This window comes from Haliotis cracherodii, unplaced genomic scaffold (assembly GCF_022045235.1).
Source record: "Haliotis cracherodii isolate W230 unplaced genomic scaffold, xgHalCrac1.p SCAF_7, whole genome shotgun sequence".
Lineage (NCBI taxonomy): Eukaryota > Metazoa > Mollusca > Gastropoda > Lepetellida > Haliotidae > Haliotis > Haliotis cracherodii.
Window position 1 is genome coordinate 27,978,974 of NW_027266330.1, and position 21,709 is coordinate 28,000,682.

The 21,709-nt window shown below is 41.6% G+C and overlaps 1 protein-coding gene across 1 annotated transcript in view; it reads left to right on the forward strand.

The window, feature by feature from the left end:
- LOC139447553 (uncharacterized) overlaps positions 1-21,709 on the forward strand; it is a 52,210-nt gene that overhangs the window by 27,460 nt on the left and 3,041 nt on the right. The window contains exons 2-3 of the mRNA XM_071228956.1: positions 19,709-19,831; positions 21,464-21,683. Of these exons, the coding sequence (XP_071085057.1) occupies positions 21,468-21,683 (216 nt within the window). The 5' untranslated portion in view covers positions 19,709-19,831; positions 21,464-21,467. The remainder of the gene's footprint in view (positions 1-19,708; positions 19,832-21,463; positions 21,684-21,709) is intronic.

Here is a 21,709-nt window from a genome sequence, read left to right on the forward strand (position 1 = left end):
AAAGTAGACTAAATGTGAATAAGATGACAAGTACTTGAAAACGCCTTATTTATTTTAATGGGTGCGTTATCAGTAAATACTAACCGGGAAAAGATTAAGGGCGTTGTGCAAACACCTACATGATTAGATGATGTGCTATTGTGTATATACTTACCTACCATTATACAGAGGTTTTATGTTGTATAATCGTCATCACAATCTAAGTCCTTTGGTCCTTGTAATGAAAGAAATAAAATCATCCATTGAATACATCACTTGTTCATCAAAATTTTAATAAAGGCTTTGATTTCCCTAAAGAAAGCATGTAATACCTACGTCACTATGTTAAGTGCACATTTTATTTTTTGTTAAGACTAACTCAGTACTGATATCCAACTTCATTAAACATTTCTCCATCAACACGAAAACAAGACATACCTCTGCGCGCCATGCATGTGACTGGGTGGTGTCATGTCATTTTCGTTTCGTGATACAACTTAAAAATTTGAGAATGTCTCTCGTATCTGTCGACCTTAAAATACAAGTCACATACGAAGGTCAAATCAAGGGTTAATTACTTTATAACACGTGATTGCTGTATTAGAACAGATCGATACATTGTCCAATTCAAATTAATATATACATGTGTTTACTTTCACAATGTGTGCAGATGAAGATTTTTTAAATCTTTTTTGTTTGTTTATTTGTTGATGACGTCGTTCTCAGCATAGTTCCAGCTATATGACAAATATAATATAGCAAATGACCGAATCTGGAGCAGACAAGCCTGTGATTGATGTTATGTTTCACGCTGTGTGGGTACGATAGCATGCTTTGTTGTTGTTGTTGTTGTTGTTGTTTAACGCTGCACGCAGCAATATTCAAGGTATATGTCGGAGGTCTGTAAATAATCGAGTCTGGACCAGACAATCTAGTGATTCATATCATGAGCATCGGTCCACGCAATTGGGATACGATGACAGGCATCAACCGAGTCAGCATGTTAGATTATTTACAGACCGCGGTCATCACAGACAAACAAATCTAATTCTGTGTTAGAAATCAAAAGGTTTTTGTTCTTTGAATGAAAATTAAGCGTGATGTATATTAATATATATACCAATGTCGTCTTTCCCTGGCGTCGACTGAAACATTAAACAGGCCAAAACATCACAAGAATAGTTGTAATCCAGTACATTTAATGATAAGACCATTATTTCATTAATAATTGGGCAACATGAGTGAAATATCGCGTGAACTTGGGAATCTGGGGACTTATTTACATATACTACCCATATACAGTTAAGGAACACCCGATTCAATCATGTGACCACAAGTAATCCGTAATAAGCGTGGGAGGCGGGTATTTCAACACACGGCCTATCAATTGTGAGTCACCTTGTCACATGTCTGCGATATTACTGATCACAGGGGCACGGTTTGGGGGACGATTTGCAGTCACAGAAAACAATATAACAAAGTCAGGGTCACTTGAACGCTACCCTTTCACCAGTTAGTAGAGACAGCGCCCACGATCGTCATGGCCAGCACATGCACGTGCTGATGATGGGGATGCATATGCATGTTCTCCCTATGAGAATGCGATGATGATGGGCATTTGTGGCCATGACAGAGCTATTGCTTGGAGTCAGGATTGCATCTCTATAGGTCAGGTGGGCGGGAGACTGCAGGTATCCCTATCTGTCATTCATTCCCATTGGCCCCGTATTATAGCCACTGTCAGACGTCCTTTCTGGGCGTCCAAGGTGTACTTCACAAAGTGATTACCGCTACCTTGTTCTCCTAGCCCCCAATCAGCGCACTACTACAGCAAACACCTTACAACGTGGTTATTACCAGACTGTGTTTTTGTTTGCTTGTTGTTTAACGCCGCACTCAGCAGCATTCCAGCTGTGACGGCTCTCTGTAAATAATCGAGTCTGGAAAAGACAATCCAGTGATTGACATCATGAGCATCGATCTACGCAATTGAGATACGATGACATGCATCAACCAAGTCAGCGAGCCTGACCACCCGATCCCTTTAGTCGCCTTTTACGACAAGCATAGTCGCCTTTTACAGCAAGCATGGGTTGCTGAAGACCTATCCTACCCTGGATCTTCACGGGTCGCCAAATTGGTATACCCTTAAGGAACTTAATGCGAGAACATACCACACTCGTGTTATCACCGACTATCTCAAACGCATGTGTGTTCCCGTTATGCAGTGGCCTGCATTTTCACTGGACCTGGCGCCAATAGAACGTCGGTGGGGTGTCTTGGGAACAGCAGTCAAAGACAACCATCCTCATCCAGACGACCTTAAGTGGGATTTCTTCACAAGAATGGCAGGCAATACCATAAACAAAACTACAGGAGCTTGTCATGCAGCTCTGTGCGCGGCAGATGTCAGGACCGTGTTGCTATATAACTGAGGTGGCCATACCCGTAATTGAGATGAAATGGGGTTTAATGTCGCGTCCAAGATAATTGCACTTAAAGAGCGACGTGCATGCACGTGTGTTCGTTCGGATGCTTGTTCTAGTCCGGACAAATGACGATTTTTTAGTGCTAGCCCATTCAGAAATGCCGCAGTTTAACATGAATACCCCCACTTAAACATAGAATACTGAGCCCGAGCTGACCAGTCCTTGTTTTAGCCCATTAATGCCGAACATCATGCAGTCAGGCTAATGAACTAGGCCTTGTCTTAAACGTTAGTTTGTGACGTTTGTTTCACAGGGACAGTGCATGAAGAACTGTATTGCTTTCTACCTCCTGTGTAATTTGAAGTTTAAATGTTTGACTTCTGATTTTAGCTTTGTTATTGTGTCCACATGATATTTTTCGTCTGATCGTGAGGACATGTTTGGGTTCTTTAACTTTGGGAGTTTTTATAAAATACTTTCTATTTCGCTATTCATTCAATCTTTATGTAGTACGAATTATATTTTTATACTTTGTGATGATACCTAAACGTATATGATTTCAATACCGAAATTTGTGTTGAAACAGTTTTGTTCTACGTGAAGAAAACAATACCAGAATACATTGTAGCAAATTTGCATCTAGAGATTCAAGTTAGAATGACCAAGTGCTTAACATTGCGGAGTTATGCCACTTTCCTTTGTGCATGTGTATATCGCTCACTCGTTTAAGCCCTCGGACAGAAAAAATAATATTCTACATATCTGCGTAATTGAATAGTCAGAGGTAGACCCCTTACGGCGCGATCGGAATTCTTGCATGCACATTCACATTTCAGAAGGTATTAAAATGTGCGATAAAAAAGTAACTGGGCATCGGTAATAAGGATTTTACGCATGCACACCTATGACCGTATATGATACAGGTTGGTACCACTTTTTGGTCGCCGCCTGTTGGCTAAAAGCGCTACGTGTGTGGAGCGTACCAAAAGTGGCACCAGTTTAGATTTGGCGTCTTCTACTTCTTTTTAAATACGTTTTTCAACCAGACTGCAGCAAACGGCTCCCATTCGTTCAACAACATCACAACTATACACGCAGAGATTGCCTGAGATCCAACTTAATATTTCTGAAATACCCATTGTCTAGATGTATTTGTATCCGCTATTTACATACTTCAGACGGAAAGGTATTTTGTATCTACTGATATATGACACACGAGATCAGACTTCCAGACGACCTCAGCTGACACTACAACTGCCTTTCTACGGTAACTGGGGTATCATTGGGTGTGGACAGCACCCGCAACTCATTCTTACACTTCACCATGCATGCGGAAGGTTATACTTTCCCCACTACTCGGAACATTCGGACCAGCAAAATACACCCCTATATCTACTGACCACATTCTTCACAGGGAAAGTCCAGCATAGCATGGCTTTCTCAGAATGGAGCCCACATGACCACGGACAGTTGCAATGTGTAACCCATGTCCAGGCACCTTGGTCGTCCAGGTATAAGCTATTTATGCTAAAGAACGTTTACAGCAAATCGAAGTCACCGTGTCAGACTATCGTTCATGTCCATGTGTTCGCTTCTAAATGCCTATATCAAATACATGGTTAACACTGTGTTTGTCTGTTTTGTTTGTTGTTTAACGCCGCACTCAGCAATATTTAAGCTATATGATGACGGTCTGTAAATAATCGAGTCTGGACCAGACAATCCACTGATTGACATCATGAGCATCGATCTACGCAATTGAGATACGATGACATGCCTCAAACAAGTCAGCGACCTAAACACCCGATCCCGTTGGTCGCCTCTTACGACAAGCATAGTCGCCTTTTACGGCAAGCATGGGTTGCTGAAGACCGATCCTACCCCGGATTTTCACGGGTCGCCAAATTGGTATACCCTTCAGGAAATTAATGCGAGAACATACCACACTCGTGTTATCACCGACTACCTGAAACGCATGTGTGTTCCCAGTATGCAGTGGCCTGCATATTCACCGGACCGGGCGCCAATAGAACGTCGGTGGGGTGTCTTGGGAACAGCAGTCCAAGACAACCATCCTCATCCGGACGACCTTAAGTGGGATTTCTTCACAAGAATGGCAGGCAATACCATAAACAAAACTACAGGAGCTTGTCATGCAGTTCTATGCGCGGCAGATGTCAGGACCGTGTTGCTATATAACTGAGGCGGCCATACCCGGTATTGAGATGAAATGGGGTTTAATGTCGCGTCCAAGATAATTGCACTTTAAGAGCGACGTGCATGCACGTGTGTTCGTTCGGATGCTTGTTCTAGTCCGGACAAATGACGATTTTTTAGTGCTAGCCCGTTCAGAAATGCCGCAGTTTAACATGAATACCCCACTTAAACATAGTATACTGACCCCGAGCCGACAAGTCCTTGTTTTAGCTCCTTAATGCCGAACGTCATGCAGTCAGGGTAATGAACTAGGCCTTGTCTTAAACGTTAGTTTGTGACGTTTGTTTCAAAGGGACCATGCATAAGGAATTGTTCTGCTTTCTTCCTCCTGTGTAATTTGAAGTTTAAATGTTTGACTTCTGATTTTAACTTTGTTATTGTGTCCACATGATATTTTTCGTCTGATCGTGAGGACATGTTTGGGTTCTTTAACTTTGGGAGTTTTTATTAAATACTTACTATTTCGCTATTCATTCAATCTTTATGTAGTACGAATTATATTTTTATACTTTGTGATGATACCTAAACGTATATGATTTCAATACCGAAATTTGTGTTGAAACAGTTTTGTTCTACGTGAAGAAAACAATACCAGAATACATTGTAGCAAATTTGCATCTAGAGATTCAAGTTAGAATGACCAAGTGCTTAACATTGCGGAGTTATGCCACTTTCCTTTGTGCATGTGTATATCGGTCACTCGTTAAAGCCCTCGGACAGAAAAAATAATATTCTACATATCTGCGTAATTTAATAGTCAGAGGTAGACTCCTTACGGCGCGATCGGAATTCTTGCACATTCACATTTCAGAAGGTATTAAAATGTGCGATAAAAAAGTAACTCGGCATCGGTAATAAGGATTTTACGCATGCGCACCTATGACCGGATATGATACAGGTTGGTACCACTTTTTGGTCGCCGCCTGTTGGCTAAAAGTGCTAAGTGTGCGGAGCGTACCAAGAGTGGCACCAGTTTAGATTTGCTGTCTTCTAATTCCATTTAATTACGTTTTTCAACCAGACTACAGCAAACGGCTCCCATTCGTTCTACAACATCACAAATTTACAGGCAGAGATTGCCTGAGATCAAACTTAATATTTCTGAAATACCCACCGTCTAGATGTATTTGTATCCGCTATTTACATACTTCAAACCGAAAGGTATTTTGTATCTACTGATATTATATTATGACACACGAGATCAGACATCCAGACGACCTCAGCTGACACTACAACTGCCTTTCTATGGTAACTGGGGTATCATTGGGTGTGGCCAGCACCCGCAACTCATTCTTACACTTCACCATGAATGCGGAAGGTTATACTTTCCCCACTACTCGGAACATTCGGACCAGCAAAATACACCCCTATATCTACTGACCACATTCTTCACAGGGAAAGTCCAGTATAGCATGGCTTTCTCAGAATGGAGCCCACATGACCACGGACAGTTGCAATGTGTAACCCATGTCCAGGCACCTTGGTCGTCCAGGTATAAGCTATTTATGCTAAAGAACGTTTACAGTAAATCGAAGTCACCGTGTCAGACTATCGTTCATGTCCATGTGTTCGCTTCTAAATGCCTATATCAAATACATGGTTAACACTGTGTTTGTTTGTTTTGTTTGTTGTTCAACGCCGCACTCGGCAATATTCAAGCTATATGACAACGGTCTGTAAATAATCGAGTCTGGACCAGACAATCCACTGATTGACATCATGAGCATCGATCTACGCAATTGAGATACGATGACATGCATCAACCAAGTCAGCGAACCTGACCACCCGATCCCGTTGGTCGCCTCTTACGACAAGCATAGTCGCCTTTTACAGCAAGCATGGGTTGCTGAAGACCTATCCTACCCCGGATCTTCACGGGTCGCCAAATTGGTATACCCTTAAGGAACTTAATGCGAGAACATACCACACTCGTGTTCTCACAGACTATCTCAGACACACGTGTGTTCCCGTTATGCAGTGACCTGCATATTCGATGGACCTGGCGCCAATAGAACGTCGGTGGGGTGTCTTGGGAACAGCAGTCAAAGACAACCATCCTCATCCAGACGACCTTAAGTGGGATTTCTTCACAAGAATGGCAGGCAATACCATAAACAAAACTACAGGTGCTTGTCATGCATTTCTATGCGCAGCAGATGTCAGGACCGTGTTGCTATATAACTGAGGCGGCCATACCCGTAATTGAGATGAAATGGGGTTTAATGTCGCGTCCAAGATAATTTTGCACTTATAAACGACGTGCATGCACGTGTGTTCGTTCGGATGCTTGTTCTAGTCCGGACAAATGACGATTTTTTAGTGCTAGCCCATTCAGAAATGCCGCAGTTTAACATGAATACCCCCACTTAAACATAGAATACTGAGCCCGAGCTGACCAGTCCTTGTTTTAGCCCATTAATGCCGAACATCATGCAGTCAGGCTAATGAACTAGGCCTTGTCTTAAACGTTAGTTTGTGACGTTTGTTTCACAGGGACAGTGCATGAAGAACTGTATTGCTTTCTACCTCCTGTGTAATTTGAAGTTTAAATGTTTGACTTCTGAATTTAGCTTTGTTATTGTGTCCACATGATATTTTTCGACTGATCGTGAGGACATGTTTGGGTTCTTTAACTTTGGGAGTTTTTATAAAATACTTTCTATTTCGCTATTCATTCAATCTTTATGTAGTACGAATTATATTTTTATACTTTGTGATGATACCTAAACGTATATGGTTTCAATACCGAAATTTGTGTTGAAACAGTTTTGTTCTACGTGAACAAAACAATACGAGAATACATTGTAGCAAGTTTCCATCTAGAGATTCAAGTTAGAATGACCAAGTGCTAAACATTACGGAGTTATGCCACTTTCCTTTGTGCATGTGTATATCGCTCACTCGTTTAAGCCCTCGGACAGAAAAAATAATATTCTACATATCTGCGTAATTTAATAGTCAGAGGTAGACTCCTTACGGCGCGATCGGAATTCTTGCACATTCACATTTCAGAAGGTATTAAAATGTGCGATAAAAAAGTAACTCGGCATCGGTAATAAGGATTTTACGCATGCGCACCTATGACCGGATATGATACAGGTTGGTACCACTTTTTGGTCGCCGCCTGTTGGCTAAAAGTGCTAAGTGTGCGGAGCGTACGTAAAGTGGCACCAGTTTAGATTTGGCGTCTTCTACTTCAATTTAATTACGTTATTCAACCAGACTACAGCAAACGGCTCCCATTCGTTCTACAACATCACAACTATACACGCAGAGATTGCCTGAGATCCAACTTAATATTTCTGAAATACCCATTGTCTAGATGTATTTGTATCCGCTATTTACATACTTCAAACCGAAAGGTATTTTGTATCTACTGATATATGACACACGAGATCAGACTTCCAGACGACCTCAGCTGACACTACAACTGCCTTTCTACGGTAACTGGGGTATCATTGGGTGTGGACAGCACCCGCAACTCATTCTTACACTTCACCATGCATGCGGAAGGTTATACTTTCCCCACTACTCGGAACATTCGGACCAGCAAAATACACCCCTATATCTACTGACCACATTCTTCACAGGGAAAGTCCAGCATAGCATGGCTTTCTCAGAATGGAGCCCACGTGACCACGGACAGTTGCAATGTGTAACCCATGTCCAGGCACCTTGGTCGTCCAGGTATAACCTATTTATGCTAAAGAACGTTTACAGTAAATCGAAGTCACCGTTTCAGAGTATCGTTCATGTCCATGTGTTCGCTTCTAAATGCCTATGTCAAATACATGGTTAACACTGTGTTTGTCTGTTTTGTTTGTTGTTTAACGCCGCACTCAGCAATATTTAAGCTATATGATGACGGTCTGTAAATAATCGAGTCTGGACCAGACAATCCAGTGATTGACATCATGAGCATCGATCCACGCAATTGAGATACGATGACATGCCTCAAACAAGTCAGCGAGCCTGACCACTCGATCCCGTTAGTCGCCTCTTACGACAAGCATAGTCGCCTTTTACAGCAAGCATAGTCGCCTTTTACAGCAAGCATGGGTTGATGAAGACCGATCCTACCCCGGATTTTCACGGGTCGCCAAATTGGTATACCCTTCAGGAAATTAATGCGAGAACATACCACACTCGTGTTATCACCGACTTCCTGAAACGCATGTGTGTTCCCAGTATGCAGTGGCCTGCATATTCACCGGACCGGGCGCCAATAGAACGTCGGTGGGGTGTCTTGGGAACAGCAGTCCAAGACAACCATCCTCATCCGGACGACCTTAAGTGGGATTTCTTCACAAGAATGGCAGGCAATACCATATACAAAACTACAGGAGCTTGTCATGCAGTTCTATGCGCGGCAGATGTCAGGACCGTGTTGCTATATAACTGAGGTGGCCATACCCGGTATTGAGATGAAATGGGGTTTAATGTCGCGTCCAAGATAATTGCACTTTAAGAGCGACGTGCATGCACGTGTGTTCGTTCGGATGCTTGTTCTAGTCCGGACAAATGACGATTTTTTAGTGCAAGCCCGTTCAGAAATGCCGCAGTTTAACATGAATACCCCACTTAAACATAGTATACTGACCCCGAGCCGACAAGTCCTTGTTTTAGCTCCTTAATGCAGAACGTCATGCAGTCAGGGTAATGAACTAGGCCTTGTCTTAAACGTTAGTTTGTGACGTTTGTTTCAAAGGGACCATGCATAAGGAACTGTTCTGCTTTCTTCCTCCTGTGTAATTTGAAGTTTAAATGTTTGACTTCTGATTATAACTTTGTTATTGTGTCCACATGATATTTTTCCTCTGATCGTGAGGACATGTTTGGGTTCTTTAACTTTGGGAGTTTTTATTAAATACTTACTATTTCGCTATTCATTCAATCTTTATGTAGTACGAATTATATTTTTATACTTTGTGATGATACCTAAACGTATATGGTTTCAATACCGAAATTTGTGTTGAAACAGTTTTGTTCTACGTGAAGAAAACAATACGAGAATACATTGTAGCAAGTTTCCATCTAGAGATTCAAGTTAGAATGACCAAGTGCTTAACATTGCGGAGTTATGCCACTTTCCTTTGTGCATGTGTATATCGCTCACTCGTTTAAGCCCTCGGACAGAAAAAATAATATTCTACATATCTGCGTAATTGAATAGTCAGAGGTAGACCCCTTACGGCGCGATCGGAATTCTTGCACATTCACATTTCAGAAGGTATTAAAATGTGCGATAAAAAAGTAACTCGGCATCAGTAATAAGGATTTTACGCATGCGCACCTATGACCGGATATGATACAGGTTGGTACCACTTTTTGGTCGCCGCCTGTTGGCTAAAAGTGCTAAGTGTGCGGAGCGTACCAAAAGTGGCACCAGTTTAGATTTGCCGTCTTCTAATTCCATTTAATTACGTTTTTCAACCAGACTGCAGCAAACGGCTCCCATTCGTTCAACAACATCACAACTTTACACGCAGAGATTGCCTAAGATCAAATTTAATATTTCTGAAATACCCATGGTCTAGATGTATTTGTAACCGCTATTTACATACTTCAAACCGAAAGGTATTTTGTATCTACTGATATATGACACACGAGATCAGACATCCAGACGACCTCAGCTGACACTACAACTGCCTTTCTACGGTAACTGGGGTATCATTGGGTGTGGCCAGCACCCGCAACTCATTCTTACACTTCACCATGAATGCGGAAGGTTATACTTTCCCCACTACTCGGAACATTCGGACCAGCAAAATACACCCCTATATCTACTGACCACATTCTTCACAGGGAAAGTCCAGCATAGCATGGCTTTCTCAGAATGGAGCCCACGTGACCACGGACAGTTGCAATGTGTAACCCATGTCCAGGCACCTTGGTCGTCCAGGTATAACTTATTTATGCTAAAAAACGTTTACAGTAAATCGAAGTCACCGTGTCAGACTATCGTTCATGTCCATGTGTTCGCTTCTAAATGCCTATATCAAATACATGGTTAACACTGTGTTTGTTTGTTTTGTTTGTTGTTTAACGCCGCACTCAGCAATATTTAAGCTATATGATGACAGTCTGTAAATAATCGAGTCTGGACCAGACAATCCAGTGATTGACATCATGAGCATCGATCTACGCAATTGAGATACGATGACATGCCTCAACCAAGTCAGCGAGCCTGACCACCCGATCCCGTTGGTCGCCTCTTACGACAAGCATAGTCGCCTTTTACAGCAAGCATGGGTTGCTGAAGACCTATTCTACCCCGGATCTTCACGGGTCGCCAAACTGGTATACCCTTAAGGAACTTAATGCGAGAACATACCACACTCGTGTTCTCACAGACTATCTCAGACACACGTGTGTTCCCGTTATGCAGTGACCTGCATATTCACCGGACCTGGCGCCAATAGAACGTCGGTGGGGTGTCTTGGGAACAGCAGTCCAAGACAACCATCCTCACCCGGACGACCTTAAGTGGGATTTCTTCACAAGAATGGCAGGCAATACCATAAACAAAACTACAGGAGCTTGTCATGCAGTTCTATGCGCAGCAGATGTCAGGACCGTTTTGCTATAACTGAGGCGCCATACCCGGTATTGAGATGAAATGGGGTTTAATGTCGCGTGTGTGTTCGGATGCTTGTTCTAGTCCGGACAAATGACGATTTTTTAGTGCTAGCCCATTGAGAAATGCCGCAGTTTAACATGAATACCCCCACTTAAACATAGAATACTGACCCCGAGCCGACCAGTCCTTGTTTTAGCCCCTTAATGCAGAACGTCATGCAGTCAGGGTAATGAACTAGGCCTTGTCTTAAACGTTAGTTTGTGACGTTTGTTTCAAAGGGACCATGCATAAGGAACTGTTCTGCTTTCTTCCTCCTGTGTAATTTGAAGTTTAAATGTTTGACTTCTGATTTTAACTTTGTTATTGTGTCCACATGATATTTTTCGTCTGATCGTGAGGACATGTTTGGGTTCTTTAACTTTGGGAGTTTTTATTAAATACTTACTATTTCGCTATTCATTCAATCTTTATGTAGTACGAATTATATTTTTATACTTTGTGATAATACCTAAACGTATATGATTTCAATACCGAAATTTGTGTTGAAACAGTTTTGTTCCACGTGAACAAAACAATACGAGAATACATTGTAGCAAATTTCAATCTAGAGATTCAAGTTAGAATGACCAAGTGCTTAACATTGCGGAGTTATGCCACTTTCCTTTGTGCATGTGTATATCGCTCACTCGTTTAAGCCCTCGGACAGAAAAAATAATATTCTACATATCTGCGTAATTGAATAGTCAGAGGTAGACTCCTTACGGCGCGATCGGAATTCTTGCACATTCACATTTCAGAAGGTATTAAAATGTGCGATAAAAAAGTAACTGGGCATCGGTAATAAGGATTTTACGCATGCACACCTATGACCGTATATGATACAGGTTGGTACCACTTTTTGGTCGCCGCCTGTTGGCTAAAAGCGCTACGTGTGTGGAGCATACCAAAAGTGGCACCAGTTTAGATTTGGCGTCTTCTACTTCTTTTTAATTACGTTTTTCAACCAGACTGCAGCAAACGGCTCCCATTCGTTCAACAACATCACAACTATACACGCAGAGATTGCCTGAGATCCAACTTAATATTTCTGAAATACCCATTGTCTAGATGTATTTGTATCCGCTATTTACATACTTCAGACCGAAAGGTATTTTGTATCTACTGATATATGACACACGAGATCAGACATCCAGACGACCTCAGCTGACACTACAACTGCCTTTCTACGGTAACTGGGGTATCATTGGGTGTGGACAGCACCCGCAACTCATTCTTACACTTCACCATGCATGCGGAAGGTTATACTTTCCCCACTACTCGGAACATTCGGACCAGCAAAATACACCCCTATATCTACTGACCACATTCTTCACAGGGAAAGTCCAGCATAGCATGGCTTTCTCAGAATGGAGCCCACATGACCACGGACAGTTGCAATGTGTAACCCATGTCCAGGCACCTTGGTCGTCCAGGTATAAGCTATTTATGCTAAAGAACGTTTACAGCAAATCGAAGTCACCGTGTCAGACTATCGTTCATGTCCATGTGTTCGCTTCTAAATGCCTATATCAAATACATGGTTAACACTGTGTTTGTCTGTTTTGTTTGTTGTTTAACGCCGCACTCAGCAATATTTAAGCTATATGATGACGGTCTGTAAATAATCGAGTCTGGACCAGACAATCCAGTGATTGACATCATGAGCATCGATCTACGCAATTGAGATACGATGACATGCCTCAAACAAGTCAGCGAACCTAAACACCCGATCCCGTTGGTCGCCTCTTACGACAAGCATAGTCGCCTTTTACGGCAAGCATGGGTTGCTGAAGACCGATCCTACCCCGGATTTTCACGGGTCGCCAAATTGGTATACCCTTCAGGAAATTAATGCGAGAACATACCACACTCGTGTTATCACCGACTACCTGAAACGCATGTGTGTTCCCAGTATGCAGTGGCCTGCATATTCACCGGACCGGGCGCCAATAGAACGTCGGTGGGGTGTCTTGGGAACAGCAGTCCAAGACAACCATCCTCATCCGGACGACCTTAAGTGGAATTTCTTCACAAGAATGGCAGGCAATACCATAAACAAAACCACAGGAGCTTGTCATGCAGTTCTATGCGCGGCAGATGTCAGGACCGTGTTGCTATATAACTGAGGCGGCCATACCCGGTATTGAGATGAAATGGGGTTTAATGTCGCGTCCAAGATAATTGCACTTTAAGAGCGACGTGCATGCACGTGTGTTCGTTCGGATGCTTGTTCTAGTCCGGACAAATGACGATTTTTTAGTGCTAGCCCGTTCAGAAATGCCGCAGTTTAACATGAATACCCCACTTAAACATAGTATACTGACCCCGAGCCGACAAGTCCTTGTTTTAGCTCCTTAATGCCGAACGTCATGCAGTCAGGGTAATGAACTAGGCCTTGTCTTAAACGTTAGTTTGTGACGTTTGTTTCAAAGGGACCATGCATAAGGAATTGTTCTGCTTTCTTCCTCCTGTGTAATTTGAAGTTTAAATGTTTGACTTCTGATTTTAACTTTGTTATTGTGTCCACATGATATTTTTCGTCTGATCGTGAGGACATGTTTGGGTTCTTTAACTTTGGGAGTTTTTATTAAATACTTACTATTTCGCTATTCATTCAATCTTTATGTAGTACGAATTATATTTTTATACTTTGTGATAATACCTAAACGTATATGATTTCAATACCGAAATTTGTGTTGAAACAGTTTTGTTCTACGTGAAGAAAACAATACCAGAATACATTGTAGCAAATTTGTAGCATTGGCGCTCGACTTTCATGGAAAAAAACAAGGACTGGGGTCGCCCCGGAATCAGTATACTGTGTTAAACTGACGCATGGCGTCTCCGTGGACTAGCACTGTGAAACCGGCATTAGTCCTGGCTAGTACTAACAGCCAAGCACACGTCCATGTGGTCGCTTATAATCTTGTCACGATTCACGATGTTAAACCACATTTGACCCCACATGCAAGTTGTTCCATTAAGTATTTTTGTATGCATGTACTTACATTGTCATTATTAACGGTTCTAAAAATCATTGCTGGGAAAGATACCACTTTCAAAAATGTTATTTGTTGCGCATATATAGTAGAAACATCAATACTTAGTCAAAGCTAATGTCGGTTTTAAATAAATTCTCACCACCTTGTATGAATTAAATGGACATTCACTGGTGCAGTTGTTGAACGTACTCACGTCTGCTGCCATTCGCCTTCTGGAATTAACGCGCACTCAAAACTCGTGCAGCGGAAGTGAGCTATGATTGGTTAAACTCATAATCACGACACCACGTGATAGTACAGGCGAACACCTGCGCGATATGTACAAACCCTGAAACCAGATCTGACATTTGTTTATGTAAACACATAAAACGACGAGACAACGTTACAGATATCTAGATTGAAATCAGTTATAGATCCTTTTGTTACGCAGTCCGGACATTAGCTGTTGGTTTAATAGTTCACATATCCCTGCAAAAACACAAATAAGCCTTTTCATCAAAGTTTTCATAAAATATAGCTTCAGGCAACGCCCATGCACTAACTATAGAAAAATACAAGCGTGTGTTTTACGTCCTTTTTTTTCTTCAAATCAAACGAAGTTGCACGGGGCAAGATACAATTTAAATTTAAAACGGATTGAAATTGTATTTTGTATTAAATTTTTATATTTCGGTGATGATTTTCCGAATGATTAAGGAGACATTGTTCGGAAAAGATTATTTTAAGATCGTAGTCTGTTTGCTATTAGAGTTAAGACATGGTCATGTTGATGCTGCGTGTGTTGAGTTGCTGGAGAGGCTGCATGTGTTGAGTTGATGGAGATTCTGCATGTCTTGGGTTGCTGAAGATGCTGCATGTGTTGAGTTGCTGGAGATGCTGCATGTGTTGAGTTGCTGAAGATGCTGCATGTGTTGAGTTGCTGAAGATGCTGCATGTGTTGAGTTGCTGGAGATGCTGCATGTGTTGGGTTGCTGAAGATGCTGCATGTGTTGCGTTGCTGAAGATGCTGCATGTGTTGAGTTGCTGAAGATGCCGCATGTGTTGAGTTGCTGAAGATGCTGCATTTAGCAACATTCCGGAATATCACGAACAGGGAGGACACCAGAGATGGGCTTCACACACTGCAACCCTTTGGGGAATAGATCCCAGTCCTTCTGTGTGAAGAGCGAACGCGTAAACAAATAGGCTACCCCACCGCCTCAAAAGCATTTTGAAGATTTTGAACATGTACCATGTATTTTTGAATATCTGCATCTATATCTGCAAATTTAAAACAGTGCTTTGTTATGGGTTCTTAAAATATCTTCTACGTGTCTTTCCTTCCCTTGTCTATCAACTAATTGATGTTATGAGCAACGATCCACACTGCCTCTCTACCATGACAGGCAATCAACCAAGTCACTGAGTCTGATCACCCTTTAGCCATTAAGTCGCCTCTTTCGACAAGTATGGGTTGCTTAGGCCAATTCGAACCCGGAATTTCCAACCTCTTCTTTATGAAGGTAGTCTTTTAGGTAAAACGTGTTACATGTATATAATGTTTTTACAAAGTAAGTATCTTTTTTTAAGATTTAGACACGTGGTTAGAGGAAGCTATCCAGTAAAATCGAAAAGCTAAAGAATGAAAATAAAACGTTTTCAAACGATATCACAATGGAATCCCCTTTCTGCACACAGCATTAGTGTTGTAACAACACATTCATATCTGTGAAGAAAAACCAAGTGACACAAAAAAATAGTACCATGATGCCAGCCGCGTTTTGGAATATGCAACCCTAGCTTGGTATGAGCACTCAATATCTAGCGGACATTGTGAGTGGCCGTTAGTCTGTCTTACAGACCCTGATACAAATATATATATCAAATACAGCCCATGCAAGTCTATGATGTTTGGCAAGTCTAGATTACTGCAGTATCTGAAAATGAAGAGAGTCACTGGGACCCCTTTTATTATAGTTTTATTAAGATAACTGAACAACTGTTTCTTCTGTACGATATGTTCATTTCAGAGACTAGATGTTAGTCTATGTGGCCGTCTGTTTTATTTTGTGTTTCTCATCTGAATTATCCCGCTACAAATTTTACCGACTATAAAATATCACCCAGCTCTCGAAGAAAATACCGAATTTCCATTTTCATTAAAATAATTGTTAGTATATTTTATCAGAAGGATCTTCAAAAAAGAGAAGTTGCCAAATTGATGCATGTAGCCCATTGTAATCTTTGGTGAAACCCAAGAGTACGGATATCGTTCTGACGTCCAAGAATGAGAATCACGGAATCTGGGATTCGAACCCCCATCTTAGGATTCTGGTACAACTAAGGCATGCAACTCTGCACAGCATTTAAAGTGATTGTGCCAATCAGACATCCTCACTATCAAGAGACAACAGTAATAAAACATAACAGCTAATTTGTTTATATGTTGAGTATCATGAAAATTTGGCTTCATGAACTATTTGTTGCTTAACGTTGCACTTACAGAATTCCAGCAATATATGATACTGAATCGAAAACAATCGAATCTGGACCAGACAGACTAGTGATGATACCACGAGCAATGATCCACCTTGTTGGTACGATGATTCGCACTCAACACGTCAACACTGTCAACGTGATCAATTTTGTCGCTTCTTACCTCAGTTCCATGTAGTTTAACGCCACACTCAGCAATATTCCAGCCACATGACGACTCTCTGTAAATACTCGAGTATGGACCAGACAATCCAGTGATTGACATCATGAACATCGATCCACGCAATTGGGATCGATGACATGCATCAACCAAGTCAGCGAGCCTGACCACCCTATCCCGTTAGTCGCCTTTTACGGCATGCATGGGTTGATGCTTCTAACCACAAGCATATGTCGTTGAAAACCAATTCTAACCCAATTCTACTGCTTTCAATACACTAATTGAATAGAAACCAACAACAAACAATAAAGTGAGATTTAATTTAATCATCTCGATGAGCAGCGTTCAGATTCAATATTTTCACTCAGTATTGAATACTGATGGTTATCTGGGGACTCTTTGTTCAGGTTCTTAACGCCGCCCCAATCATATTCTTTAAAACAAACACAAGGCAAAGAAACCAATACACAACGTGTGTTTCAGGTAACCCGACCGACCAATTAAAAGTCAAGAAATCCATATCGAACACTTGGAAAATTGTAAAAATAGTCGGATGATTCCGCATATTATATTTCCTTTAGCTATTTCGACCTACAAATTCAAGAAACATTGCAATTAACACCTCTCTTAAACGAGCTATCTGTTAAACGAAAAAAAAAATACTATACCTACCGAACCATACCTGTTAGGTTCCTATTTCTTGAAACAAATATTATTTGGTTTGGCCTAACTACAACCAAAAAACCGGTATACTGCACCACATATCGCATTCCTGCAAATACAAAAGTCGCCCAGTCGTCTAAGGCACCGCAATTCGCTGTGCAGAATTGCGTCCCTTGGGCACACCTAACCTATGATTGTGGGTTCGATTCCCGGTTCGCCCCGATTATGTTTCTAGGTTTGTCAGCACCAGACCCGTGATCGTGGGTTTCACCGAAGTGGTAAACGTCTAAGACCTACGAGGGGCGTTCAATAAGTTTTGCAATTTCAATATAATCTTCATTCACCTCAATACACTCATTCCATTTGTCCTTCAAGCTTTTAATAACACCTTTATAGAAATCCGCAGATTGGCCCCCTAACCACGCCTCTGTGGCAGCCTTTATGTCCTCGTCATCCTGGAAGCGTCTTCCACGTAGGGCAGATTTCATTTGCCGGAACAGGAAATAGTCACTGGGGGCTAAGTCTGGGCTGTACAGTCAAATCACCCACCCTACAGCCCAGACTTAGCCCCCGTGACTATTTCCTGTTCCGGCAAATGAAATCTGCCCTAATGAAATGAAATCTGACAGTTATTCCGGGCAAATTCTAACGTAAGATAATTGAAAACAACATGTATTTCATCACATAATTAAACAACGCGTTGCATACCCGGGGATTCCGGGATAGAATAGGTCCAATCACGTCATGCAAATGAGGTGGGTTGGTGCTCATATTGTCAACCAGTTGTTTGTCTGGCCCTAATTCACATGTGGCTAAATGTGGTGAAATTCAACATCCACTCACTCACTCACAACAGCGTGTGCAAACACGCCTGGAATAAAATAGGTCACTGTGGAAACTCTGAGACTGATTCACGTTAATGCTAAAATTATTTTACCTTAGCTCAATAGGTTTTAAAAGTTTAATAACCTGCTCCCAAATCAAGGCAGCCAACTGTTCGTGTGGGCTAAATATAATTTTACAGGTGGCAACCATGGCCATCTCACCTAGCCTCATCTAAACCAGTCAACGACACCCACGCAGTGCAATCTGTGTTAGGGCTTTAAATCGTTTAAATCAATCATTCATTGACATGTGAACTTTTTCAGGGCCATCCATGCATGTGACAGCTGTTCGTTATTGGATACGTTGTACTGAATGTGTTCTACAGGACTGATCAACCATCACCACTCGCTCAACTCGGCTGATTCCGCTACCTACATTAGGCAGCAATGAATTCACAGAATTAAATATATCTTGTAACAACTGATTGCATATAGACAAATTATTCTGTGTGTGGGTGGGGGTGGAGTTATTTGCAGAGTTGCGTCCCTTAGACGTCCCGAATGCGTGAGTGAGTTAGTAAGTTTGGTTTAACGCCGCTTTTAACATTATTGCAGTTATATCGTGTCAGCTTAATGTGGGGGGGAAGCCCAAAGTGATTGAGATCTCAGACGTTTACAACTTTACCAGGCCGAAATAAATACACGTAAAGTAAATAAAATGCTCGATGGGTAGAAATGAAAAAGGAACATCTTGTCTCGACGGTTCTGATCTTTCAATAAATTACTTTCTCGGGGAGATTGGTCTTAGGATCTTAGGACTGTGTCATATTATGCCCTCCACCTCACTCATAAAAAAAGACCATGCAGTCCCTAGATGATGTTGAGATTATTAACTTAGTCAATCCAAAAAATTGAACTGTACGTGTTATTTTGAATGTCTAGAAGCATCGTTGAATGTCTAGAAGCACTGTCGGGTGTCTAGAAGCACCGTAGAATGCCTAGAAGCACTGTTGAATGTCAAGAAGCACCGTCTGGTATTCACTGATTTTGCGCTTCTGTTCAACAGTCTGTGGTTCGGGGGATGAAATTCCGAAGTATGAGGTTTGCTTGATAGAAGTCAGGCTGGACTAACATATGTTCCATGAAATAATTTAGAAAACAATACATTTCTCTCATCTTCTTCTTCTTGTTTCTAATGCTGATTCCATAGATTACAGACAGCTATACCTCCCTTATTTAAATCTTAGTTGGTTTAGACAAAATTAAATGCATAGTCGAAAGTCACGGTGCAATAGATCCACTGAAGTATGGCTAATGTAATATTGTCCGTATTTTACTAGAGACGGTTGAACGGCATTAGCTGGTTAAGTGATCCGGATTCCACTTTGACCTTCCGGCCTTTCTAGCTGCAAGGTCGCTGCAATCTCTAAATTATGAAACGCTGTACCCCGGTTTTTTAGTGGGTAAGTATAGTCAGTATTTGTTAATATTTTACGATAGCCTGTTGTGATTTCCTACCCTCGTGTTACTTGTTTCTGTGATAGACCGGTGTCTATACCGTACAGACGCTCAATGTCAGACTCGCTCAATGCCGTGCACATGGCAGCACTGATGGTCACCAGGTTAACAGTAACTGCTAGTGTCAGTACATGCGAGATGATAGTTTTGTTGAAATAACACTATATTTATTTTTGAGTGTGTTTGAGCCAAGCTATCCTGGATTAGTGACATCATCTATTGATCATGATTTATATATTAGGGCCAGACAAGAGATTTTTGAATTTAGTTTTTCGTTTTCTCTCATTTCAACAGTAAAATACTTTCTTCAGCACAAAACTACTAAATGCTTCGGGCAAATCACGTAAATGTAAGAGAAGAGAAATGATAATTTAGCACAGGAACTCGTTATTGGTCAGTAAATAAAAATATACACCCCCAATATATCAGTACACATTATACCGGACACCAATCCGCCATGTATGTTTGTTGCTACTAATAAAGTATTTTGTAATGAAACATTTCATTTATTTACGAAAGCATTTAATTCAGGCTGTTGAGTGGGGGTCAAGCCCCTTCAACCCCCTGTTATTTTAGCAAGGCGAAAAGAATGGCGTCTGAAAAACATAGAAACCGTTACTAAGGAATAAGCTTGTGCACATCACTTACCAAAATCTTGGAATATGTTGGGTATACTGCATTCATGCCCAGTTCTCTACTGATCATTCTGATATGTACTGGATATATATTTATTTACTGACCAATAAAGAGTTCCTGTGTAATTTATTAATTACATTTATTAATAGGAGTCTTATTAGCTGTGAACTCATAGCTGTGAGTTTGGTGTGATTATAGAATTTGTTCCCCTCCAAATAGTAAACTAATTGTCTCTGTCTCCAATCTAGGCTCTCCCTTCATTTGTCTGGCATGCCTTTTCGATCCTTAGGGTTAGGACCTGTGAAGACTCCGGGGTAGAATAGGTCTTCAGCAACCCATGCTTGCCGTAAAAGTCGACTATGCTTGTCGTAAAAGGCATCTAATGGGATCGGGTGGTCAGGCTCCCTGACTTGGTTGATGCATGTCATTGATCCCAATTGTGTGTATCGATGTTCATGATATTAATCACTGGATTGTCTGGTCCAGACTCGATTATTTACAGACCACCGTCATATAGCTGGAATATTGCTGAGTGCGGCGTTAAACAACAAACCAACCAACCTTAGGGTTAGATGTGTTAGGGTTTGGGTAGGTTATCCCAGGGTTGAGGTACCAGGTTCATGGCAAACATATCATTTAGCAACCACCTGATTTTGAACCAGCCTTCAAATGCTTTTTTAAAAAAAAAATCAGGAATATCATAGAAATACCCCTAGTTCCCAAGACATCTGGTATGGCAAGATCAGCATCAAACTTCAGTACATAATGATGGCATGAATTATAGCGTAAGCTATGTATGAGTGACCAGTGGATGTCAGATAGTAAATGCGGAGCAGTCAACATAGCTATGATTTTGCAGCTTGGAGTCTTATTAATTGTCTTATTTAGGCTCTTGGGTACAATATTTATACTAAATAACAAGATCACGTCTCCACTTCCAGACTAATGGCTGCCAGGTGTTTCCTGCGGTGCATTGTGGCTCCTCAGTCCCGGGTGACAGTGAGAGGACCACAAGTAGCGGGGTTGACGTTGGTTCGCTGCTGGTGTCGACGGCGCTCCAGTGTCGTGGAGGGAAGAACAAGCCTGGTGACGGCAAGGACAGACAGTTCAGATGACAGCTTCACACTGCTGCCCCGTGGCATCCCGGCTGACAAGGATGAAGTGAGTTATGCAGTGTTTTACCTTGA